Source organism: Tetrao urogallus (assembly GCF_951394365.1).
Source record: "Tetrao urogallus genome assembly, chromosome: 1".
NCBI classification, from domain to species: Eukaryota; Metazoa; Chordata; class Aves; order Galliformes; family Phasianidae; genus Tetrao; species Tetrao urogallus.
This window is the reverse complement of record NC_136813.1, coordinates 62788958-62816921: the sequence shown is the minus strand read 5'-3', so window position 1 is coordinate 62816921 and position 27964 is coordinate 62788958. Positions and strand designations below refer to the sequence as shown.

The 27964-nt window shown below is 39.2% G+C and overlaps 1 protein-coding gene across 1 annotated transcript in view; it reads right to left on the bottom strand.

The window, feature by feature from the left end:
* The window catches only part of AFF3 (ALF transcription elongation factor 3), a gene marked incomplete at both ends in the record, with an annotated part of 316850 nt that overhangs the window by 112037 nt on the left and 176849 nt on the right, over positions 1–27964 (bottom strand). The window contains 3 exons of the mRNA XM_079544079.1: positions 3337–3388; positions 8571–8607; positions 15014–15100. Coding sequence (XP_079400205.1) covers positions 3337–3388; positions 8571–8607; positions 15014–15100 — 176 coding nt within the window. The remainder of the gene's footprint in view (positions 1–3336; positions 3389–8570; positions 8608–15013; positions 15101–27964) is intronic.

The window sequence follows — 27964 nt, the reverse complement described above, 5'->3', positions numbered from 1 at the left end:
AGCACTCGGTCTCCATTCTTCTCCTCTTTAACATCCTCCTTCATCCTACAAGTGGTAAGGCTGGGGTAGAGGGGAGTATTTTCATAAAAATTAGGTGTTTCTAACAACATTTGGTAGGTTTTCTAGCCACTGAAAACTGAAACTTCCATCACAAAGCCAAAAGAATGAAACTCTGCTGGATATTTCTGAACAGTCCTAAAAGTTTAGAAACATGCAGGGAAGCTGTAATCAGATGACCCATAGAGAGCTGTACATACTGAGTACAACAAAAAACACTTCAAATCCAGAACTCTGATGGCTTTAAAAACATTCTGTTACATGGACCATGAATCAGCTGGAGAAGACTCAAGACAGCTTAACACCTTTGTATTGTTTGCACCTTTTATTGCCATCATGTAGTGCCAGTTCAGATGATTTCTGCGCATGCTGATGCAAAGAGGGCCATAGCAGCACTGTGCAAAAGGAGCAAATACTCTGCCCAGATTCTGCTCTTCCTCTATGATTTTGCATAATTCTCACTCTCTTACATTAATCTCAGTTATCTCTAGCATTGTAATGGCTGTCCTTATTTATCTAACTAATTAGGATGTTGCATCAACTAATGTGAATCATCTGAAGTATACTGATTTCATAATGTATAAAATTGTTACCAGTGGAGAGGCAGGTCCCACCAGAGTCCATCCAGAGAGTTAATGCATACCTGAAAAAAGCTACACATTATGCTCTTTGGAACGATGCATTTCCTGTACCCAAACCCATTTGAACAGCACTGCACACATCTGTGCCCCAGATTTCCATGCCCTCAGAGGACACAAGCAGCACCTTCATCCTTTTTGCTCCAGAGCAACACCTGGTTTTGAGCCCCAGGAGCCCAGTGGGTCAGGTAGGAGGAATCCTTCAGGGGAGACCTGATGTAAATGCTCGGTTCACAAGCACCTCACTGCCTGATTCAGGAGGGCAATCAACCTGTCTTCTGAAGCTGCATAAATAATCTTTGGATGGTGGCAGTAAATCTACACCAAGGATGAATTAACTGCCACTGAGTCATATAAGCTTGGTTTGACTGTGTGGCTTGTAACATGCCTGAGGGAAATAAAAAAGACATTTGCAAGAAAGAAACATTAATTTGCTCCTCCCGATCTTTTCTGTTATTTTTATCTGGGCCAACATGCCTTGCTTTGTGTTTTTGCTTTTTATTTTTGGTTGCTGTTTGTTTCATTTTCACATGGAAACAATGATTCATGGTGAAATGAATCCACAGAGCATTCCTTCTGGCTCCCTGGAGTTTCTTCCAGCCAGCCCTGAAGGTGCCACCTCTCACTGTGGCTTCTCTCAGCATCCCTCCTCCAGGACCCAGGGCATGGCCATGTGACAGAAAGACAGAGTCCTGCTGGTATGGCCTCTCAGTGTGCACTTTGTGCACAGCTGTGTGCACTGCAGTAGTAAAAGTCATTGCTGCTTCTTAGAATTGTCCAAGGAACCAGTATCTACTGCGAGGTGGCCCTGGCATTAGCAACAAGGCAAAGATAAGCATTCTAAGTATTCTGCATGCAGTAGACAAGTGGATAGTTTCAGAAGGTCACATTAATATATCTTACTGAGCAAGAACTTCCCACACTTAAACAGATTTTGAAGTCTGCTGCATTTAAATTGGCACTCTGTGTGTCACAGTGGACAGTCTCAAGCTGACACTGAGACAGATTTTGGGGCACATCTCTGAACCCTGCTCACTGGCACCACAGCTGCCCAGAGAAGCTGTGGTGCCCCATCCCTGGAGATTCTTAAGGCCAGTTTGGATGGGGCTCTGGGCAGCCTGAGCTGGTGGGGGGCAGCCCTGCCCATGGCAGAGGTTGGGGCTGGGTGGGCTGTGAGGTCCCTTCCAACCCAAACCATTCTGTGATTCTATGATTCCATGCTCCTCTCTCTATTCTGGGCCCAGAGATGCTAGGGGGTTTCAAGTTGATAAAGGAAAAGAAAGGAAAGTTAAGAACATTCGTCATAAATAAAATACCACCAGACTAGCAAAACCACTGTGGAGGGTGGCTTATGGTTTACATATTGCTAAATATCAGCAAAATAAATGTGTTCATTTCTCCAAAATACCTCCAGATGGCATTAAAACCCTTCTTCTTTTGGTCTTTATTGCAATACTATTTTTAAAAATGATAATAATTGGAATCATTCTATTAACCATTCCCAGCAATCATACTATCAGAAGGCATAAGGCTGCTAATGCTTAATTCATTTAATAAGTTTGGCTAAATAAGCTCACAGGCTGTAATTACATTCCACAACACAATCCACAGGACAAGCCATTTCTTACACTATGTCAAATCTTTTTCTAGATTCATTTCCAGTAGGTTTTTAATGCGTATTTGCAGCAGAAATGAAAACATCCCACAATAAATCACTGTTATTGTACCTCCTTCTGTGACTACTTTTGACCATGTGACAAATGGTGACACCTTGTGAGATTTACATGATGTAACGCTCTGAATTTAAATAACAGGAATCAGGAAACATAAATTACAGACAAGATGCACTCTAAAATTCACATGACTGACTTGCAGGAACTTGGCTCTCACAAATGGGATTAAAAAGGTGACCGGTTTAGTGAAAATTCATATTGCTACTGCGTGGTAAATAATAGAGGAATTAACTTATCTAGCTCAGTTTGTAAGACTGTTGTTATTTATATATATATTTTAACTTGCAGCCCATCTGTTTTATAGACTGGTTTATGTTGGCAAAACAATTCTGTTCTTTGCATACTGGAGTTAAAAATGGTAAAAGCTTCTATTGTTGCACCAGAGTGAAGGTGAACACTGATATATTACAAGTGCCTGTTCCTATCTATTTCTCGACTTCTTTTGTTAATTCAAAAACATCAACAAAATCGTGAGAGACCAGAGATAACTGTAATTGGATTTCAAGTAATTCAGAGGTGAAGCTGCAGACTGCAGTCTTTTAAAATTACATCAGTACATCAAAGGCATATGTGACATGACGTTTTTTTGCAAGCGTGACAAACTCCGGTAGCATTAAGGTAATGCTGAAGTCAGGTTGTAAAGGGCAGCCTCTCACACCCACAGAAATCATTTCATATCTACTCAGCATGATAGGGAGCCATTTCACTCGTGAGGATCTTTGACTTGCCAGCATGCAAAAGTTCTAGGAATAATTAATGCTTAGTCATTATCTAAAAAGCCTTTCTAAGAACAGCATCAGTGAAAGAGCTTTATCTTAATGAAAACAAATGGACAAATTCAATATTGCCCAACCAGTCTGATAAAACATAGATGCCTTTTTTGGATCATAAAGGCAGAAGTGACTTACGATGTATGAGTTGTGCCTTTCTCTGGACTCTTTGGCTCTACATCACTTTTTCCTTTAAAAGAGAAGAAGAAAATGACATCAGAAATGGTAAATATGGAAACTGTTCAGATGCGACATGTCAAAGACTTACTTATTGCTACTCATTTACACCAATTGCTCTCATCATAAGCACAGAATGCTGCTGTGCCAACCATAATGCTGGGGCACTGCTGGAGTATTTACAAGCTGGAAGTTCTCCCCTACTTGACTTTTCTCTCCACTGGCACATGTACTCTGGCAATATTAGGCAAAGAAACTTTAAAGGAGAGACTGCTTAGAGGACAGAAAGATTCAAGCAATTCAAATTTTACTAGGGACAGGAGACCTTGGAGCCATGGAAAGATTTTCTCCAGGGCCCTACAGCTCTGCTATTGATATGCATTCCAGCCAACACACACATGCTCCCATGCCCTGCTCCAGGAACGTTATATTACATAGAACAGCATTAGAAGGAGCTGCAAAGACAGTGATTAGAACATGCATCTACAAATGAGAGGTGCTGTTTTGTGCAAGAAGGGGCTAACTTGGCTTACACACCCAACTTGAGGAGAAGTCAGGTGCTTGAATATTTGAGAAGTATCAGAAGCTTACGGGCTCCCTCTTTATGTTTCCTTATGACTCATACAGCTTGTGATAATCATCTTCCTGGGTCCAGGAACAACGACACCAGGAAAGCTGCTAGCTGATGGAATAATACTGTTCTGGTAGGTCAAGCCAAGACCTTTTTCCTCTTTCATCTCCTTTAAAAAGGAAGGTGGTTGTACTTTGCTACACTCATCAATCTGAGAAACCAGAGGGAGTTAACACCTCAGTGTAAGATTTTTCTTTAGGTCTAACTTGGGTAAACAGGGTAGACTGATCCATTTCAATCACCTTGGACTTGAATTCTAGACCTCAGAACTGCAGCTGCTGTTTCCCTTGTGTATTGTCTACATACAGGTTTATGCATCCTAGCAGGCAAAGAGGCGCAGAGGTTGAGTGTGACTGGCTTACTGATGGATGTGTTTTCCTCCACTACCTTTTAACGAGATTCATTAAACCAAAATCCACCTGTGTCTTCTGAAAAAAATGTGGGTTATAGACCAGCCCCTAACCCATTCTATTTGAGCACTATGTATCACCCACTCATTGCTGCCAAAGTCTTCACGCAGTTTTTGTATATAATTGAAGTGTCAGCAATAGCTAGAAGGGGTGCCTCTTGAAAACTCACTGTTGCCCTCAGAAGTGGCAGAGTTTTGCCACCAATGTCCTTCCACTGCTGTGCATAAATCATCTAAATCACTTAATCTAGATGGTGACCTTCTGAAAGTAGGGGTCTAATAAAAGGAAGTTCTGGGTAATGGAAACACTTTGCTGTTGGGCTTGCATCTCATCCCCTCCCGTGGAAGAGTTCATCTGTACCTTTTTTGTTCTTAAACTTTACTGAAAAGGCTGTGGAAAGATCTGGTTGTCTTTAGAAACACCATTGTCTCTCTGAGCCCTAGCTTAAGGCACCTAAAATATAGACGTAAACTAGGCAGCCACACAAGATATAATACATCCAGTTCATAATCTCTAGGACACTTTTCACTTTTAACAGACTTCAGAAAACATATCCAGTTGATGAACCTGCTGGCTAGAAAGCTGTTGCTACAGTGTACATTTGTCAGCCTGGAGTCCTGGAGCTCATCTGTGTTATGGTAATTTGGAACAAGAAACCAACAGTAACAGTTGGTATGTATTCAAAGATTTTCTATTTGTAACTTGGATTTTTTTTTTAATAAATGATGAATTCTTACCATGAACACACTGGTTTGTTTAAGTGTGAGGGGGCATATGGATTCCTGAGTGCTTTGCCAGCAGAGTTCAAATAAGTTCTACTTTCAGCAATGTGTGTTAATGTAGAGAGGGAAACAGCACAAGTACTGTGAGGACTGAGTGAAAAGGGAATCTCTGTGATTAGGCAAACTGGATATTAATGAATTACCCTACAGTAAGCATTTGCAGCTGCTTTAATGCTAATTGTCACTTAACATACTTCTTTGCGGAGGGGGAGGATGAAGCTTTTGAGGATGCTAGAAATGCATCACTCCAGCCTATCGGAGTAGAAAATCTGGTCATTAATGCTTTATCAGTTAGTACCAACTTTGTTCACACTTGACTGAGTAACAGAAATATGGGAAATGTGTATAGACTAAGCGTAGCTGAATGTCATAGATATGGTACTGAAAATGAAACTGGAAAAGCCTATGTAAAAGGGAATTATCTGTCAGAGCAACTTGGTTTTTTTTCACACTCACTCTTGGCTAGACCAAGAATTGTATCTCCATTTTTCATGTAACCTGACAAATGCATGCAAGCACCACTATGTGAGCACCACTGAGCATTTGCTGAACTAAATCCACTCTAGCTCTGGTTTGTTATAATGGGCAAATTTGTGGGGTCTTCAGTTTTTCTTAGTCCAGTGGAATTAACAAAAGGATATGCTACCTACCTCACCTCTTTTACAGGGCTGTTTTTAGCACACTTCACTTCAGCTGCTATGCCCTGTATATGTTTTCTGAAATGAGTGTGGAAACGTGCATGTGTCCACATGCTGGAGTGTATGTATGTGCATGCTTCCCGAAGCACACTGTGGAAACCATCAGCCCACAGATCCTTAGCCACAGACCTGAGAATTCTTTGCTAATTTCTACTACATCTTATCATTGAATTTCTACTACATCTTATCCTAGAATCATAGAATCAGTAAGGTTGGAAAAGATCACTAAGATCATACAGTCTAACCATCAACCCATGACCACCATGCCCACTAACCATGTCCATCAGTATCACATCTACATGATTCTTGAATACCTCCACTACCTCCCTGGGCAGACTGTTCCTAACATTTAAGAAAATCAGGATGAGATAGGCTCACACAACTCATTTCCTAATTGTTTTAAATACAACCAGATGGGATACGTGCAATTCTCTCCCATTTCAAAATAAAATTCAAGTGGAATTTTGTAGGATTTCCCTGCTGAATAGTGGAAGGAATTGGGGTGAATCACTCAACCTAACCATTATAAATTATCCTCTCTGGATAACAGGGATAAATAATACTTATTTTAACAGAGCAGAATAACTTCATCCATTAGGGGTTTTAAAATGATTTCATTTCTTTGTGGGGGAAGGATGAGAGAAATGCAAATGAGAAAGACAATCTTAACAGTTGAAGTAAAAACATTGCAAATGCCAGATTCAAGAGCCACTCCACAGAAGACATGGTGCAACGGGGAATACCAACTAACTGAGACTTTGAAGATGTGCTTTTGGATAATGCAGTATATAGACCATTAGATTTCTTTCCCATACGGAGCCATTTGTTAGCATTGCCTCACATCCAGATCCTTTTTACCTGAATTTCCTTTGGGTTTGTTGTACATGACCGATCAGTTCTGTCTCTTATTCTACCTAACTGTGCTTTTTTATTTTCATATCCTGACAGGAATCCTCATGGATACATATCTCAGAGGTAGTTAAATTCCTCCAAAATCTTAGGAGTTGTGACTTGATGTCAGACAGCAACCCTAACATTCAATACCAATGGAGGAAGTGTTTCTGCATGGGCTCAGCCATTCTTTGGCGTAGTTGCCACTACAGCCAACCAGGACCAAGTGCAGTTACAACCCAGTGGCAGACATACACTGATTTTGCTGAGCAAGATCAATGAGGAGATAAGAAGAAACTGGAGATGCGAAGGTGTGGGATTGCTGATGGGGGAACTGGCAGTGAAATGAGGTGAAATGAGCAGAGGAAAGACGTAAAGAGGCAGAACTGCTTTTTTAATTCATAGGAGAGCAGGTTTCATTAGATCTGCAGAACAACTTATTTTATCAAAGTGCTGCAAGAAGGGAATAAATGAAATGGAACTAGGATCGAAGCTATCCAAACGCCGCAGCCTCTGATGTCATGGTGAAGCCCACAGCTCAGCTTGTGTGTTTGTCATGCCCACAACTCTTTGCATGTTTGCATAGCCCTCTCTATTATGGCCCCTTTGTGCTTCCTTCTCTCATTACTGTATTCATTATTTTCTGACAGAACCTCATCCCCTTTGCCTGTTATTATTTCCTTATTGCTGGTCCTCACAGCAATATCAAACTGATGCTGGCAATTAAGTGACACCACTGCATGTTTCTTCACAACATCAACTTCTGCCTGCCGACCTTTCCCTGGCAAAGAGCTGCACAGTTTTAATAGCCTACATCTCCCAGGCTTGTCTTGCTGGATGTATTCTCCCTCACGCAGTGGGTGACCAGACACTTTCAAAGCCCTTCCTACCAGCTCAGGGCATTTTTCATCTTCAGTCACAGCCTTGTAATTTGCAAACAGGGCTCTGTGCTGGCTGTCAGGTCAGGAAACTAACAAAATAGTTCTTCTGGTTGAGATGATTTTACGTTGAGAGCAGGGTAGGATCATGTATTTTTAATATGCAAGACAACATTAACAACAGTCAGAGGTGTCAGGGGAGAGGATTAATACTTTGCTTTATGGAACAATTCAATCTTTCTTTTCAATCCAGCTGCTCAGTTGTTTGTTTGTTGTTTTTTATTTGTTTTTGTTTTTCTAGCTAGAAAAGACCTACTGCCATATGGTCTTTGAGGCATCATTTGGTGTCACATTGGCACGATTTGTGTATCTTTTCACAGTGCAGTAGTCACAAAATATACCATTGCCTATAAAAGATAAGTGATCATTTTTTCTGCAGTCTGGATTTGGCTTTCCCAAACAACTGGTTCAGCTCTTTTCTGGCATTTTAGAAAAGCCATTCTTTTGCTATTCAGTCATTCTCAATTATTTTGCTATTTCAGTCTTTTCCATCAACATAATGAAATAGCCATGGGTTAGTGGTCATGGTGGTGATGGGTTGATGATTGGACTAGATGATCTTAGTGGTCTCTTCCAACCTTAATGATTCTATGATTCTATAAGTGAATCTTTTTTCTTTTTCTCTTTTTTTCTTTTTCTTTTCTTTTTTCTTCCCAGTCCGCCAAAGATCTGGTGTTTGAATAATTGCTCTTGAATTCAGATCCTAATATTTGGCTAAAAATGAGTACTGGTTGCTCAGGCTCTGCACTGTACCAGTCTACTACTGTTTTCTTATCAGTCCCCTGGTTTTCACAGTCATTGTCATTCCCTCTACCCAGTGCAATCATAAATGAGTTGGTACTTACTTGTATTGCTGTGTCCTGTAGATCCCTGTTGTGACTCCTGCAATAATAATAGAAAAAAAAGTGTATTATTTTTATGGCAATCTTTAGCTGCAATACTTGCTTGAACATTACCTTAACAATACAAACAGCACTGTTAATTGATCATTCTGTTTAAAAGTCATTTTCAATTACAAGAATAAATCCAATATTGTTTTGAAAATGCTTTAATCAGAGGGCTTGAAAACTTATTTCACAACAATCCTCTAATGGCACAATTCCTTGTACAGCTATTGCCAGTCTCCTGCTTACTGTTCATTTATTGATCAACCCAAACTCATCTATTATTTTCTACAAGTTTAGATGAGAAGACAGAGAGAAGACCAATACTGTTTCATGGGCCATTGGATTCCTGAAGTAGTAGCACAGCTGATCTTTGCTTCTTACATGCTGATATTGGCAGCACTGGAGAATGGAAATACACACTTTACTTCTGGATCCCTGAGATTCCAAGGTCAACCTTGTATCACAACTGTAATATTTATGAATACGGTACAATAAATTAGACTGTTTCTTTGTCACATGTAAATGTTCAAATATTTTAATCACAGAATTTGTTTAAATTCATAAAAGTGCGACAGAAACATATAGGTACAATGACAATAGTAATAGAATCTACAATGAAAATATATTTAAATTGAGGAAAAATTAAGAATACAAGGAGAAGAAGCAAAGAAATCTATTTATTCATCTGAATCTGAAAAAAAAAAAAAAAAGAACAGTTTTGTAGGTAATGGTATATGAGAATGACATAAAAATTCAAAAATTCTATGAAGCAAACACCTGGCCTTCAACTATATCTGATGTCTCTCAATTTGATCCCTGCTGACCAACACAATTTTCATTATATTCTATTTTTACTTCAGCAGATACTTTGAGTGCTCTGCTAAGTTCTTTGAATACTTTTTGAGAACATGTTGCTGGTAAGCAGCCTTTCATTAAAACTTCTGAGTCAGTTGTTTAAATTTGCTTCATTTTAAATAGTTCTCTACCAGGAGAGGCAACTCTTACATATGAAAACCTTGGGCCCCTAGCCTTGTGTTGGTGGTCACATTACTGTTTATTATTTTATATTTTTGTAAGCTGCTCCCCACTCTGCCACTAATTGAGACCTTAGTTACCACAAAATCAGCCCAGAATAAGCTGTTTGAAAACAACCTCATGTGCATGCCGCAATTACAACAGTAAAGACTGTTTTGACAGGCATCTGCAGCATTCATTCTTGGTGAGGAATGGAACCCTCAACAAGATCTGTCATCCACAGCAGGCAAGTGATGGGCCAGACACACAGCCAGAAAACAGGAGGCTCTCAACTATCCATTAGACAAAGCTGGTATCCGTTTGTCTCTGCTACGCTTTGAAGAAGCAAAGCAGTTGAGAAACCTGTAGGTTTGCTACAGCTTGGAACCCGGACTTCAGACCTTAGGGTGTTCTTAAATTTTAGAAAATAAATAAATAAATGAATGAATCCAAACTCGTGTGCATCCTTAAAATATATCACTTCTTCACTCTTTATCCAACTTCTGTCTGTGCCACCTCCTCTCTTGTTCACTACGCATCAGATAGATACCTCCCATAGAAAACTCCCTGGTAGAGATCTGAGAAAAGGAACTGCAAGTGTCCAGAGAAATTAAGAATAAGCTGACTTCATTAAGCTAAAATTTTGCTGTAGATCCTGTAGAAATGTGGTTTAGGGGCTGCGGGACCCGAGTGTTCGGCACCTCCAAATGAAGGTTGGCTGAACAGAGGACTGTGAAGTCTTCAGGGCTTGGCTGGTCAAATACCCTCCAGCTGCACTGTTTGCTTTGGAATGAAGACTCTCTGGATTAAATGGCCTTAATATGTACAGATTCTATGGTGTAACACACATCTGCAGTTCAGTGACACCATATGCACCTGACATGGGAGAAATCAGATTTTGAGACAAGTATTAGGAGTTCCTTCACTCATCTACAGTTAAAAAAATATCTGTACCAGGTTTCATATGCTAACAATAGTTTTTCAGTAATTTGAAATTTCCAACTTTTGACAAATTACCTCCTCCTCCTATTCCTTCTGATGAAGGAATATTAAAGCCTTTTTTTTTTTTTTTCCCAAGTGGCTGAATATAATCGTAAGATGTCAGAGGCAGTTCACAGTGATAATGTGATGATACACATACTTGAATTTAAATGTTGTTCTAGCAGCCAACCAGGCTGCCAATAAAAGTAGGCTCTTGGAGCACATTCAGTTTCTAGAGTAGTGAAGTTTTGTAACTACACATTGGGAAATTGTTTTCTGTTTTGGGGAAGAGTTATTTGATGGAGATATCCTTGAGTCTGTAAGATTATTTGAAACTGCTAAGCAAGGAAATTGTTCACTTTTACATTTTCATCAACTTCAAAAAGAATGCACTCTCCCCTTTTAATTATCTAGCATGGTATCTTTCCTCTGCCATTGACTCTGCTTTGTATCAAATTTCACATCAGCAAAACATAGGAGTTACAACATTTTCACATCTCCTTTTAACTGATTCTTTAAAAGAAGTGCCTTCATTTTCAGCAAATTATTCTATATAAAAAGGCTAATAAAAATACTGCTGTGATATAAAGAATATTCTTACCGACGTAGGAAAAATAATGCTTTGTGTAACTTAAAAAGAAGAGGTTAAGTCCCCACTTCTGGAGTTTTTTCATTTTTTTTTTCCAATGCATTTACTTCATCTTGTTAAAATCAACAAGAAAGGAAACAGTAAATGAGTTGGGCACTGAAAAGACAACATTATTATTATAATTTAGCTTCTGAGAATAATCAATCCGTAGTTTTGTGACAAGATAGCAATTTTCCTGGAGTGGATAAATTTAATTCTCAAGTAACAAAGTGATGGCTGATCCTATAATATCACACACACATAAATAGAAATCAAACACCTGATCGAACTTTCAAGACATGAAATCACAGTAAAAATGAAAAAAGAGAGCAAAGGCGGCAGCAGAATTAATGGCATTTTTTCCCTCATGCTGGAATAGAGAACTAATGTTTGAACATGAAAGCTCATTCACACAAGCATCAAGTGAGCTCTTATTTACCAAATTTAATTATTCATTTAAAGTTTATTTATTAAGATGTTTTAATAAAATTACAATCAAATAATGCCTAGTCATTTGTTCATAACAAAGTGTGACAGAGATAGGAGAGAGGAAAGCACATGCAGGCTGTCACATCACACACTGATCCAATTATCCTTAAGCTTTGAAAAACAAGGAGTAAAGAGACAATCACTGCTCCTTCCTACTAAATTCAAGAACGCAAATTAATTCCACAGAGAAACAAAATTCCAAGTTAGCAACGAAATGCAACTTCATGCCCTCTATTACATAAAGAACAGTTCCCTACATGCGCTCACCCAGCAGCACTGTGCTGAAAAACTTACTGGGCAGTAGCCAACGCTTCAAACTTGACACTGGCTTTCCTTTCATTCCTGTGGATTAATGCAGACCTCCAGCATTAGTGAGGTCTGATTTTGCATACACGTATAGCATATGCACATACACCCTCCCATCTGCAGAGCATATAGAGTTGTATGGCTTCATATCCACATGCACAGTTTCAAAAATGCAATCCTATTGTATTTGTGACATAGAAAACTCAGTTATTAGTTTTTATTTACTAGACAGATTTCAAAATGAGTCCAGCTATAGTTCTTGTGGCCTTTGCAATTTTAATAGCCTAATTAATAAATTTCAAGTTTCAAGCTGTCAGATCACTGATTACTTGAGTCGTAGGTGAAAAGTAATTTGGTAGATACAGAGACTAATGATGCTGGCACTCATTTCTTATAGACAGAAAAGTAAGAATGATTTGCATTCTTGCAGAAAGGAAGGAGTCTTACAAGATTCTCATTCCCAAGACAGTAAATATCTTTATATCTGGAAACATTTTCTATTAAAGGATTGTAGTCTATTTATTCCTACAGAATAAATCTGGAAGATGCTTTGCAAATGATCTGAATTGATGTCTCAACACTTCCATAAAGTCTGGAAATGTATTCACAGTACCATTCACTCCATGGAGACGGAGAGATGGAGAGAAGGAGCCAATGCCCTGAATTTAGCTTTTTAGCCTCTTTGCTGTCCTTGGCCACCTTGGCTTGACTGACAGGACTATCTTTCTGAGTAATGTGCCATCCACACAGCGTAGTGTGCGGTCATAGTGTAGTTCTTAGGTTTCAACTTGGAACAGCTATGTAGCTCATCTGTAGGAAAGCTTCCTAGGAGTTATGGAGTTATCTTGTATGAGATCCAAGAAAGATTTTTCACTACATTTTGTGAAAAGTGGTTATTAGCTTATGAGTATTTTGAAAACATGACTGAAAGATTAGGAAATCGTTATTTGCATTTTGGAGCCTGAAAAGCAGATGCCTTCTTGAGCATGCAACCATTTGGGTCCAAAGGAGGTGAAAGAAACACATTTTAATTATTTTAAAATATTAAAAAGAGACAGTGTCTAAATTTATCACGTTTTATGGCCAGTAATGCAGGGTTTTTCCAAGAGGAAAATGTACTTCTAGGTATTTCTTCACTATGTTATGTAAAGTACTCTATTTTCTGACAATGTAGGCCACCAAGGACAGAATAGAGTGTTGGTATCATTACATTACTAAAGTATGCACACATACTGTTAGATGAAATCTTGTCGATCCTAGGCTTAAATAAAATGGGAATTCTACTTTGGTAGGAGAAAAGGCAACCAACTAGAAAAGGCTTTTTAAAAATGAATGGTAGATCTCTGAAACAGCTCCACAGTTCAAGCTATCAGATTGTTTCCCACAGAGATGAATGAACAGGCAGAGAGAAGATGAGAAAGTCAATATCAGCCATTATTCACATATCTTAGCCCTATAGACCATGGTTCTGCTACTCCTATATTTATCACAATACATTTAGTAGTGAGGAATTGCATTCGTGATGGTCACATATGCTGATAGGGGCATACCTTGCCCATATGCACCTGCACACGTGCTATATGAACACACTGAATGGTAATAATTGTGGAAGAATCACAGAATCACAGAACTGTAGGGGTTGGAAGGGACCTCCAGAGATCATCGAGTCCAACCCCCCTGCCATAGCAGGTTCCCTACACCAGGTCGCACAGGTAGGCATCCAGGCAGGTCTTGAACATCTCCAGAGAAGGAGATTCCACAACCTCCCTGGGCAGCCTGTTCCAGTGCTCCGTCACCCTCACTGTAAAGAAGTTCTTACGCACATTTGTGTGGAACTTCCTGTGCTGCAGTTTCCGGCCGTTTCCCCTTGTCCTGTCTGCACTCACCACTGAAAAGAGTCCAGCCTCGCCATTCTGCCCCCCACACCTTAGATATTTATAGACCTGGATCAGGTCCCCTCTCAGTCTTCTTTTCTCAAGGCTGAACAGACCCAGTTCACTCAGCCTTTCCTCATAGGAGAGATGCTCCAGGCCCTTCACCATCTTTGTGGCCCTCCGCTGGACTCTTTCCAAGAGACCCCTGTCTTTTTTGTACTGGAAACTAGTACTTTTTTATGCTAAGAAACTGCTGAGTTTTTGTCATTCACTCTGAACATTTTACTGGCTGGTAAATTGCTGATCCATCTCCTGCTGGACTTACTTTCACTTAAGAAGCCTGTAGTCCGCCTCTCACCTTCAATCAACTGTCCGTTTTCATCAAGCAAAAATAGTGAGTTATTTCCTTCTGTTTTTCTTTCATAACATGCCAGAGATGTTTTGGTTTACACCCCGGTACTTCAAAACTATGACACTATCATCCACGGCAAAGCTGTTTTACTGTAGGCAAACCTTGATGTTTTCTTGGCTTTGTGGTTATAATCATTCTGCTCACTAAATTCTGAAGAATGGACTAACAGTTACCAAAGGAAGTTGCTTTGACAGTAAAAAGGCTATAAACGGCATCAGCATTATATTTCAAGCTTGAATACTTCATGACAAATGCTTGTGGCATATAAACTGTATATGATGATACAATGAGAAATTTTTATTGGCATTTGCATAGGAAAGCTGACCTCCTTCCCTCCTGATTTACCAAGTACAAATAATGTGGTTTCCCCAAGCTTGTGCCCATAAGCTTCACTGTGCTACACTGTATGCTTCCTGTGATACACATAAATAATGGATGGTGCTGGTTTCAAAGGACCATTAACAGAACCAGAGGCACTGGTCCTCTGGGACAAGGACACTGGTTCCCTGCTTCTGGACTTGAACAGGCAAATACTTCACTGGCAAATGCTTCTGTGGCTCCTCTGGAGCCATACTGGCACATGCATGGCCAAGGTTATCAGCACTGCATCAGCTTCAGTCCAGAGCCCTCACATGCTTAACCAGAACTCACGTAAGTCATATCTCAAGATGCAGGCTGCACCTCTTACATCTCTTACCTTGCTTGGAAAGGGAAACTTGCTTTGCTCTGCCTTCCCTGGTGTGTGAATAGCTGACAGTGGTGGAGGCCATGAATGGGTCATCTCCTGAAAAACAATATTGTACAGCAAACTGTATTTAGGAAGTCAGTGGAATAGGAAAAAAAAATAGTATATCACTAGCATGGATAGCTGGGTGGAGGAATATATAAGTTACTGTAACTTTGAGGAAATGCCCAGTTCACATATAATCTAGGCAATAGGTGAGCTACATTGATTTTTATCGCAGACTCTTGAGAGCAGTTCTTAAGCACCATTTCATTTTCCTGAATAGTTAATGCATCTTAAGTGCAAGAAGTTTGATTTTTCTGACAATCAGCATCCACGTTTTAATCATAAGATGTATCCTGCCTGTTGAGAATAATAGAGGAATCTTGTTTTTGCAGTATGGGAACAGAAATCTCAGTTTGTGACCAAATAATGAGGTACATCCTATGGATTAATCACAAAATAGATTCCACAGACAAGGTCAGAATGATAAATGTTTAACACTTTGAACTTGCCCAGTGGTTAATTCCTACAATTTTCTTTTTTATATTAAAGGAATTGAATAAGCTCATAACTGTCACTTGTTTGTGTTCTGCAGGTCGTGGCCATGCAACAAGCCCTAAATGAAGTGTGCTGCTCTCCACCTTTGCCTTCTTCCTGTGCATTTTCAAAAGACATCTTTTAATAGCTAAGAGATGCATGGACTTTAGACTTGTATGCAGTCATTCCTGATCCAGACACAGGTAGCTGGCAGACACACCTTCAATGCTATTACCAGTCAGGGATGGATGAGTTAGTCTCTAAAGCAAGTCTGAATTTGGGAAGGAGGGGGCTAAAGTGTGAATTAAACACTTCAGATAAGAGATGATTTGTTAAGAGAGGAGCTTCATATTCCTGCCTAGTGTAGGCTGTTGTTTCTTTTTTGACATGTTTTTTTGACATGTTCAACAGCAACAGCCATAATATTTGGTACACAGCAACTTAACAGAGTTAATATGAGAGGCTATGTGAAGCACGACAACTCTGAAGAGTCAACCAACAAGTTTCAAGAGCTGAAGAGGAAACCACATCCTCCCTAAGCTGCGGGCTCACTGACACTATCAAGAGTTTGCCCAGAAGATGCTCTCCTTTTTTTTTCTACCACTATTGAACTTCTCAGCAATATTCCAAGGGCATGTGCTGAGATCTATGACTGCTCCCAGAATAATACCAGAGTTGTATTTCCATGACTCATTTCTAGTTTGAGGAATGTTCTTGTTTGAAGAAAGATGTGGGTGAATCTATCGCCCACCCTTCGGTAGTGCTGATGGAAGTGCTTCCTGACCGTCCAAGCACTGAGATGGGGCATTTTTCACACAGAAGGAAGTCTCTGCCTCTTCTGCCAGTGAGTGGTTCAGCCCTTTCAAAACAGTTTATTAGTAATAAATGTCACCTTTAAAGCATTCTTGATAAACAGTTTATTTTCTAATAAAAAACTGTATTTTTTTCTTTTATTTGCGGCAAAAAAGTGACATGATTTATTAGATTTCAGTAATCTACGTGGATACCTCTAATCAGAGCATCATCTGTTTTGCAGTTTCAGTATCAGAACCGCTTTGCTTTTCAGTTATTTGAGGTAGACTGTTCATCTTACGACTTGCTTATCTGGTAAGTGGCAGTAGAGTACATTTTAATGTACAGTAAGTTCTTTTAACACAAGCAAGCTGAAACACCGGCAAGCAGTTTGCCATTTGGAAGGGAGCAGACCTATTGCTACAAGTACCTGGCATAAGTGCTATTATTTTCAAAAGATGAATTACATACTGAGAAATATTCTAACTGTAAGAGTTTATGACAGTAAATTGGCAGAAAGCAGAGTTGCAATAGTGACATTTAATCCTAGAGCTGTGATCTAAAAAAGGAGTTGTTTCTCATCCGTTTTTCTCTGTTTCTCTTTCACACAACCATTTGCTTACTTTCTAGAAAATGAAGTGCTGTGTGCACAGACGAAAGGCATTTTCACCTGCAAAGCTCCATTCCCAAAGTGTTTTTCCCAAGAAGCTGAAGTGCTGAGCCCCAAAGCATGTCTAAGAAATAACCACGTGTCCCTTTCTTTTGAAGGGCAATACCTTATGTTACCTCCGTCAAGAAATGGGCCAGCCAGACTGGGATGGGAGCATCTAGTGGTTTTGACCTAAAGCCATCCTGCTTGTGAAATACACTGCTCAGTGCTTATGATTTCCATTTGCCCAGGCAGCAGTTCCTGTAGGTTATACTGTGGCTGACCCCCACTGTCACCTTCACGGAAACATCTTCTGAGAGGTCTGCTACGTGCTGTGCAGAAACCAATCTGTTAGCAGAGCTCTTCCCTCCCACCTTGCCTGCCCAAGTCTGACAATGATACCTTCATCCAAGGAAAGCATGAGAAGGCTGATTAAAAATAAGGGTGACCTTTCTTTTTGACATGTCAAAATCTTTCATTTCTTCTTTTCTCCAAGATTATTTCTCATCCACACTTCAATGAAAAATGGCCCTAATAGTCTTTTTTTTTTTCTTTTTCTTTTTTTTTTTTTTTCCAGCTAGCTTCTCTTTCCCTCCCTTTATACTTGCAGTTGTGGTATGTAATAAAGTTTTCTACATAATTTAAATTTAACGTAACCATTTCTGACACAAAGTTGTACTAATATCGCTGATATTTGCCATGGTTAATAATTGCTATTATCACGAATATCTGAATATGATTTTATCAGAGTAATATGACAAATTCTGTTCATGTGATGTATATATTGCCACCATTTGGAATTCAGTCAGTTTAGAAATGAAATCAGATTAGAAATATATATAAATATAAAATCAGAAAGCACTATGTGAAAAATATCCACAAATCGCAAACTGTCTCCATTGAGCAATGGTAAGTTTTAAATCTAGTAAAATATTTTTTGAAAAGAGAAATATTGAACTATGGGCTCAGACTGTTTCTGACTGCCAAGAACAGAATCGCAAAAAATAGGAGAAAAGATTGAGGTTTCCAGCAACTTCAATGGCAGGCAGAAACAAGTGAAGAACACGTCTTTGTGCACCAACTCTTGTGATTTTAGTCTTTATCTGCAATATCTGACACAGATTAAAAGCATGGTAGTATGTGACTGTAACAAGATCTTTTTTCAGTACATAGTGTGAAATGCTTGAAAAGGTAAGACCAAGAGGCAACTGTCTAACTAAACAAAAAGGACTCAACTTTTAGTGTTAAAATAAAACTTCATGCACAGCTTCTCTTTTGAGGTCAGCTACCCTATCTGCCTCTGGTGCTTGGGATTGGCATAGAGCAGCCACTGGACTGAACATAAGTTTTCAAATGCACTGATGAATGCCACCAAAAATTTAGCCCTGCATCAAAAGCGGCTTTTGTTTTTTTTAATCATAAACTGAACAAAAAATAATTCTGAATTATCTTGCACTGGATAATGTTTCAGCCATTATAAGATAATGGGCTAATTTTAAACAGATTTAGATATTTCTACCAACTTGATTACGTTAACCTTTGAATCCTGGACAAGGTTAACTAAAGGAACAACTGAAAAGCCATTTGGGGGCCAGAAGTGTGGAAAACAGATTTCTAGATCAAAGAATGAAGTCCTAGTTGGACTGCTTAGATATAAACAGAATCATAGAATCATAGAATAGCTCAGGTTGCAAAAAAACTCAAAGATCATCGAGTCCAACCACAGCCTCACCATCCTACCCTGACTCTAACAACCCTCTGCTAAATCATGTCCCTGAGCACCACATCCAAACAGTTTTTAAACACATCCAGGGATGGTGACTCAACCACCTCCCTGGGGAGCCTATTCCAGTGCTTAACAACCCTTTCTGTACAGAAGTGTTTCCTGATATCCAACCTAAACTTACCCTGGTGCAACTTGAGGCCATTTCCCCTCATCCTGACACCTGTCACCAGTGAGAAGAGACCAGCCCCGTCAGAAGAGAAGTGGATAAATGTGGATAAGCACAGGTGCTCAGTTTCAGGATGGCCTATCTGAGACAGCGGCAGTCACCCTCCTCCTCCTGCTAGCAGATATACCACAACGACAGGTGGCTCAGATAGGCTGGAATGGTGGAGACCAGCAGAGGTTGCAACTGCAGGGACATGGTGAGCAAGGGGACAGCAGAGGAGGCACCGAGTGGGAGGGACATGCAGATAGCAACAGGCCACAAATCCCAGGAGACCTCTGACTGACCCTTTTTATTAACGTGTGCTTCTCCCTGTGAGGGTTACATAGATGTCCCATCTTTGTGGTGGTGGTGTTGGCATGTTTCACTTACACATTGGAATTCTGTGACTGCACTTGCCTCTGCCCATCGTAAATCAGCTTTCAGCAGCTATATGTAAATGTCCAGCTCTGTGAGTTATGAAGGTCTGAGCCCAGTTAATCTCAACCAACACACAAACTTGGCTTTTCTTCTCATGGAAAGGAAAGCCCTCAGATAAAGAAATCTATAGTACTGTGTATCCTTGCTCCACATGTATTTTCTGCAGCGACAATTAAGTAATGAGACATTTCTTGTGGATTAATCACTGCTTGGTAGTGTTTTGTTTGGGGCTTCTAGCCCTAGCTTGTAGGTAATTTTTCAGGAAATGTTCTATTCAGAGGTAAATAATAGTATTTACTCCAGACTGAAGTCAATGCTGTTTTTCTAGTGCTATCAGTCTTGCTGTGTGTTGTATGATTCTAGGAACAGTCGAAGTGATTGAAAAAAATTGTAATTAAAAACAAGTAGTGAATTCAGTCTCATCTAAATTTAAATTCCTGCCACATGTATTACTCTGTTCATTTGCTGCCACAACCAGAACTTATCATTGGTCCATTAAGAAAATTGACTGTTTAATCCTCCGGTAGTGTGTGTGTTCACCTACCCAATTTTTGATTCATAATATTTTGTCGCTCACTGAGGATGATTTAAGAATTTTTTTTGTAGCATCTCATAAAGGACCCTGTCAAATCCTTTTTGAAAATTATCTTAGCTGGCTCAGACTCATCCGCAGCTCTACTGACATGTCACAGGAATTATAGGGGATTGGTGATACGCAATTTTCATTTGCAAATACTCTGCTGGATAGTGCACAGGGACTGCAGAAGTGCTCTCTTTATAGTCACCTACACTATAAAGCAGCTTTTAGGGAGGCAGTGGATATATCCTGTCATCTGGAAAGGGAGGCAATGCAAAGCTAACACAGAGCTTTCCGATACCTCTTAGTAAATGACCACAGGACACAGCCAGAAAACTTACCTGCTTGCTCTCCTCTTTTTCTACAGTAATTTATTATTTATTTTTTTTTGCACAGGAGACTCTCTCTTAAGTCCTGTCAGTTGGCATGAATCCCTTTCAATTCAGTGAAGCTACACTGCCACTGGCTGACAATGTGGCTATGATTTTAGTGTCTAATATCCAAAGCAAAGAGTCTGACAATGAAACTTTTGCAGACTACATTGAAGCTGACAGCATTTCATTGTGATAAGGTTTTCATGATGTGAAAGATCAAATTTTCACTTTTTAAAAGTGATTCCTCTTATATCTGCTATTGTTGTGACTTTTATAACCTGAGCCTCAATGCACATTTTTAAAAGCTGTTTCCTCTCGTCTCTTTAAGATGTCACCTATACAAACTACATCAACTTATCCCTTTTTCTTCCTTGTAAATTCTTTATTTTCCTTTGAGCATTTGATAATTTTCTTCATTCCACTAGAACATCTTTTATTTTGTCATTATCCTTCTGGCAACAGCTATTCAGAACTACTGTAACCCAACAAAATACCTTGCTATTTTTCAGCTTCTGTTGTTTACTGTTTTACTTCCTTCCCATACACTTACTTAGGCAAGTTTTGATTTATATTTAATATTTCTGTCACATATGGTGTCAAATGCTTTCTAATCTTTAGGTAAGTGACAAACATGGCTTCAGCTACGCTCTGACTGGAGGACGGTATAAGGGAACCACTGGAAGCCCCCTGAGAAAGAATAGAAAATAGTCTTAAGGACAGCAGTTGCATAGAGCTGAGTGCTGGTACAGCATTGAGTCCCAGTCAGCAGTTTTTTGTCTTCCCTATTCCTGCTCCAATGATTTCTAGAAGAAAAGGGGAAGAAATGGAAAGGAAGAAAAAGGATTAAAAAGGGAAGGGGAAGGGAAACAGGAAGGGGAAAGAGAAGGGGAAGAGGAAAAGGAAGGAGAAGGGGAAGGAGAAGAAGAAGGGAAGAGGAATGGAAGGGGAAGGGGAAGGAGTAGGGGAAGGGAAAAGGAAAGGAGAAGAGGAGGGAAGGGAAGAGAAGGAAAGGAAGGGGAAGAAAGGAAAAGAAAGGAAAGGGAAAGAAAGGAAAAGAAAGGAAAAGTAGGACCTTGTAAAGAGAGAAGGTCAGGTTTTGCAGACTGCAGTATTAAAGAATGTGTTCAGCATTATATCTCCAGATGTTTGGTATCTACAAAACTAAAGCACTCCAAATCATGAACATTTGTAATGTGATCTATGGATCAGGTTACTCTATAGCAGATCACAAATGCCAGTGCAATAAGTTTCTGTTTGGAATTTGTTATCACTGCTTTAGTGGAACCATCCTGCAAATAACCTGCAACATTTAGTCAAGGCTTGACAATATAGGAAAGATAAATATTAAAAAAGTGCTTCAGTCATTCAATGAACTGATTTATTTAGGTCCTTCACTGTATGATTATAATTCTTTAATAGAGAGTCTTGTGAATTGTTCTTTGTTTATGTGATACAAATGAGCTGCTAAGGCCAGGGGAAGATAAGGATATCCAAGAGAATGGTGGCTTGGGTCTAAGAGCAAATGTTAACTAGACTATAAACTGTGCCATGATCTATCGTATCTGAGTTAAAGCCAGAAAGATTTCTTACCTCTAACTATCAGGAAAGAAACAACATGTAGCCCTACAGGTATGCTATAGAACAGAAAGCAGGAGGTTTCCTTAAAAACTTAAAAATATTCTTCACTGAAAAAAAAAAAAAGAACAAAATTGCTTCTCTGGTTCCAGAGATGAATCTGTGATCTATCTGTGATCTTAGTTAGGAAGCTATGTTTTTAAATGAATGCACTGGGCCATATGATATGACAAACTGAGAACCAGCCTTGCCTGGGCAAGCTGAGATGATGTGGTTAATCAAGGTGCAATCTTTATTAGTGCATTAACCTCCTGCACCCAAGGACTGTGGATTCTAATTCTTGAATTGCCATGCAAGACTGATGCAGCTAGTTTTCTGGTTTCAGTTGGCAGCAAGCTAACAGAAGTGGCTAATGAAGATGAATTGCTGCCTCTTGGGAGTGGGGGGAGGAGAAAGAGGAAGGTAAGAGACCTAGGATACTTCAAGGTCCAGAACTCTGCATGATTTCAAATAATAATGAAAAAGTGCACATAGTTGACATTTTCAGAGATGGTAACAAGCATGTTAATTCTGCAGTCTGCTAACAAAGCAACAGCAGCAGCCTCAGGACTGCTCTGGAAACACTTCAAGAAATTAAAATGTAGGCTATTGGCAATAAAGACCAAGACATTGGTTAGGGATTTACGCTGTATTTGACGGATGGTTGCATTAATGTGGACAAAGGAACAGAAGAGAGCTATGAAACAGACATATTTACTACGAAAAACATCTGTGGTTTGGAGAAGACAAAAATACTGCCATGGTAAATATTTAGCAACACTGAAATATATTTGCCGCAAATGCATGTAATTTTCAAATACGAACATTCTTTTATCCAGATAAAAATATGCTGATGAATGCAAGGAGGTGATGGAAGCAAGAAAAAAAATCCACTTTTATGAAACTATACTTTTTCTAATTTTTTTTTAATTTTAATTTTTATTTTTTTCAGGATTCTTGTGCTGTATGAGGCTGAAAGCTTTCAGATAGCCACATTGGTGGTCCTTATTCATCCCCTGGACAGAAGGTCAAATAAGAGGTCATCAGATTGGCCTGAGTTGATCTTAGTACCATTGATTCCATGCCATGTCCATTAGTACCATTCATTCTAGTACCATGTCATGTGAAACCAACTTAAGAGGGCTGGGGTGCCAGAAAGATTCACATAGTCCCTGGGAGCCCAAGGGCTCGTATAAAGAGTGCTTTTAAGCATCTATAGTGGAGACTCACCAGTAGGTGTGAATCTATAATTTTAGCTCTGCTTGCTCAGCCAACTGATCAAATATTTTAAGCTTCACAAACATGTGAGTAGTACAGCAGTGACCGTGTGCTATGTTATGGAAAGACATTGCGTGAAATACATTGTTCTGAACAACATTAGAAGAAATGTGCTAAATTTACAGGAAAAATATTGCATCAGGCTGGGACATCAAGCTGTGAATCTGAGCACCAAGGCAGTTGCTCTTCTTTTCTTTTCCCTTCTGTAGCATACACAGGTTCTGCAAGGCAAAGCAGCCTGTAAATCCTGCCTGGACAACCTTGCACGGATGTGGCTGACTGTAATTAGCAAACAATTTTGTTTATGATGCTCTGACAACTTGCAGAATCTGTTCATATACAAGGCATTTATTCTGAATGAGATTAAGAAATCAGTGTAGCACTGCGTGCTTCAGTGTATGTGAATTCAACCATCTGTTCTCAAGGCTGCTCATGTACCTCCTAGATCTGAATTGACAGGAAGATATTAAATCTTGATGATTCTTACCCTAGAAGGAGCACAGCTGCACAAAGCAGTGGCTGAAGCTGAAAGAGACCAGTTCAGCTAAGAATACAGACATGTACAGAGCTGAACATGGCAAACTCATATCTATGAATGGAGAACACCAGATACTTCTGGCAAAATGGAACTCTAGGCCGAGAAAGGAGTTAGAGATCACCAGTGCATAGGTGACTGAAAATATCCTTCCAGTATCTTGCATTCTCACACACAAAAAAATTTTCAATCATTATGTGTTTGTAAAAGGGAGGAGCAGCACAGTTGAGCTTGTGAGCCTGATGCTGGAACAGTCTGTTTCCTCTGTACACATTTCTTCAAAAATGCTAGAAACAGATAGAAGTTGTAAAAAGATGACAGATTTACAGAGATCAGTGCTGTTACAGTAAGAGGAACTATGCTTGAACTACATGAGCATCTTCAAAGTGAGGGAAGAAGCCTCAAACCCTGATTTCTAACACCCTTAGAAAACTTCTAGTCAGCTACTAACTTCTTGTATTACAAACCAATGGCTAGAAACAGACAAATCATAATAAGATAAAGAAGAATAATGTCTCATGAGCTGGTGTTTCACTGCTGGGATGTGGTGTTAAGTCTTCATCCTTTAAAGTTTGCAGATCAAGAAAAGCTGTTTTTCAGAATGATGTGCTCTAGCCAAAATCAAGATAATGGGCTTGAAACAGGGGAGAATGGCTGTAGTTACCTGGATTATTATGCTGGCAAGAATGCCAGTCAGAATGGGTGATAAAACACATTGTTCAGACTCACACCTAAAATATACCTAATATAATTCTTGTTCTTTATTTTGGAGGGGTTGGTTTTTTTTTTCCAGTTTATCAAAATCTCATAGGTAATGGCTCTATCTGCAAACCGGAAAGTGCTACCATATTTCTGTATCTTGGCTGTCTTCCTAACAAGGTGAGGCTGAAGTGTGCATGAGGCCCCTCTTCCCTACTCTCCCTAAGTTTCCACATGACCTTTTAATGCTTTCACATTAAAAAGACATTGATGTTTTAGAAAGGTCATCTGTGATCATTTGAAATGCTTTCCTTAATTGTATAGATAATCCAATTTTAGGTTTTCCATTTTAATGTTGTGGGTAGCAAGCTGGTTTGTTGACTGGCGACATTTACGTCACAATTTTCTTCTGAAGAGTGGCATTTGGATTCAGTCCCAGCCTGGAAGAGTGCTGGGAGTGTGGCAGGCAGAGGAAAGCCTGGGTGCTGGTAGAAATGCCAGTGCAGGTGAGCAGAGATTTGGAGAACCAGGACTGCCCCGCTTAGACAAATTACTAGACAACTTTGGGACCTAATCCACAGTAAAAATGAATTCACAAAGCTTTCACAGTACAGTGGTGGAGGTTCTCTTGGAAATGACAGTTCAGCCTTCTCAAAACTACTATGGAACTGCACTTTCAACCGGTGAATTTAGGTATCTGTGAATTGACAGAAACTTCCGAGGACAAGAATATCTGTCAGTATTTTAGAGAGGTGATTTCCTTTTCTTTTTGACATCTTGCAGTGCTAACGTTTGAATAATTTGATCCAAAATTTGCCACTGCCCCCCATCGTGCCCTCAGGAGCACAAAGTGGCACTTGCCATTTCTCTGTGCTACACAGGGTGGCCCTTAAGAATTGAATGCAGGTAAGCAGGGCCCCTTTGTTTGCCCCAGTTATTCCTAAGCAGTCTGGCATTTCTTGATTGTGAACTGAGTCTTGCTTGAACTGAAAGCATGCCTGTAGAACAGTAAAGGAGACCTTTCTTTAACTGTGCAATTCACTGTTATCTAGTGTTTACATTAAGTGGGCTCCTCAAAGCTACCATTGTCTTTAGCTCTGCCTGCTTTAAGCCCTGAAACAATAACACTTAGTGCTTATTGTACACACTGTCTTTCATTTGCAAAGTAGTCTACAAACTTGAATTAAGTATCACAGCACCCTTGTAATCTCTGTAAGTACTATACTACCATTATGAGGTAAAACACGTAAAAATAGAATTAAGGTTGAAAGACTCTTCAGTTGGAAAATCACCTAAGAGAAACTCATCATTTTCCTGTCGCAAAAAGTATTGAGGGTGAAAACACCACTCTCAGAAAAAGTAAGAGAATATATGAAAACAGACACTGAAGCCTTAACTCTGTTTCTAAATCACACGGTCTGACTCCATCCATTACTTCCTTCCTTTCATTAAGAAGAAGTGTAACACCAGAGTCTTATATGTTATTGTAGACACTGTCTGCATAAGCAATTCACAACTATTTTAAAAAAATGCAACAGCTTAAAAGCACTTTAATGTAATGTAAAGTTAGAGACTGCACGACTGCTTTGGTGTTAGCTGAAATTAAATGCCTTTAGGTTTATCTGATTTGTTTAAAACCAAGTTAAATGAATTATTTTAAATGAGGAAAAAAAAAAAAAAGAAAGAAAGAAAAAGAAAAAGAAAGGATCCCTGAAACAGTTTGTAAGTAAGGTTGGTAATGAAACAACTCAGCTTGAACAGATGAATGATGAGCACCCACAGAAAGAATTCATGACCTACTGCATCGTTCTGCCTTGCCATTTCTAGGTATTCGCCAGTGATGTTCTATGAGAATCTCGGTATGAAGACAGCTTGGTTTTAGAGCTAGAATGCTATGAAAAATGACACTAAGAAAAGTTTTTACAACTCTCTAAAGTATTCCTAAAGACATTTGCCAGAAAACAGTAGGTAATTACGAAATTATGGGCTATGTCATGACAGAGTTATGCAAGGAAGTAAGCTGGCTACATACGCTTGTTTATTTTTGAGCTCTTAACTGCACATGATTTACTTTTTCACTTTACAGCAAAATTAACATTCTTTTGCTGCCATGTAAAAAAATGAGAATGTATGTATTTTCTTTTTTACCTCATAGAAATCATGAGGAAAAATTAAAGTAATACATAAAGAAAAGGGAAACAGGTCACACTGTTATCGCTTTTTAATTATGTTACTGAGTTTCTAGAGAGCAGGGAATCAGGAAGAGAAGTCTTAGTCTTGGAAATTTAAAATTTTAGAAGTAACAGAATATTGTTTTCTGGCAAAAAATGTTAATTTATTTTGATTACTTTTCAGTAGAACCATCAAATTGCATTTCGTTGCAAAAAGATCTACATCATGTCTAAGTATTAATTAATTTCCACTTAACCCTTAAATGAATCTCCTACCAAGGGAAGGATTTCACCTCTGATGATTAAAGGCAGTCCCTTAGATCACTTCTTTTATTTTCACTTTGGACTATTTTCTTAGTAAAACACACCAGTGTTTTACCAGATTACCAGATATATCTTTCAGAGCTTTACCATACGTAGAAACGCTTTAGAAGAAAGATCACAACACAGAGCTTTTCTCCTTCAAGCCATGAAAGCATAAACAAGGAACATCCTCAACATCTTGCATTCAGAATCTTAGACATGAAAAACAGCCGTGGTACAAACCCAGTCCTCCCAGTGCTGAATCATGCTTACCAGGAGAACAGGTCAAGCATGGCAAAGCAGACTGCCTTGCCAGGGGTTTTGCAGAGATTAGCCAGCAAACAGAAACATGGATATTACCTGTGCACAAGACAGGCTGAGGTTTTAAGCCAGAGCATGTTATAAAGTGAGATGAGAAAATATAAAAACTGTACTTTCAAATTAAACCTTTAATGCCAACTAGCAGTAAAGCTTTTAGTAGAGTCTGTTTTACTGATAGGTTCAATGTTTTGAATCCCTATCCATATTTTAGCCCCAGTGCCTAGATTCACATTGCCATTGGTTTCTGACGCTTAATCTCATTAGTACAGCTATTTGTATTGATGCACCCAATATGGTTGCTAATACTATCTTAGCTGAGTGTTATTTATTGTATCTGTATATACAACAATATTAACACAGTCAAGCATCAGCATTGGCACTTCAGGGCACCATTAAATTCAGCCAGTGTTCAGTGAGAGATTTAATGATGGATTTAATGGTATTAAATAGGAAAAAACGCCCTTGGCCTTTACATTCTCATTTAAAAACATATAAAAGAGTAGTAATTCAGACAGTTATACTTCTTACAAAGATTTCCCTTTAAATCACACTCAGCAATATGAGATCAGCTGTACTCAGCTGCGATCTGTTACTGCATCTTGACCAAAGACAGCAGCTCCCAGCCTATCAGAATTACCAAACTGCTGGTAAATTCAGCTCAAGTTCCTATGCCAAATATGAGTGAGTTTACTGCTGAAGAGA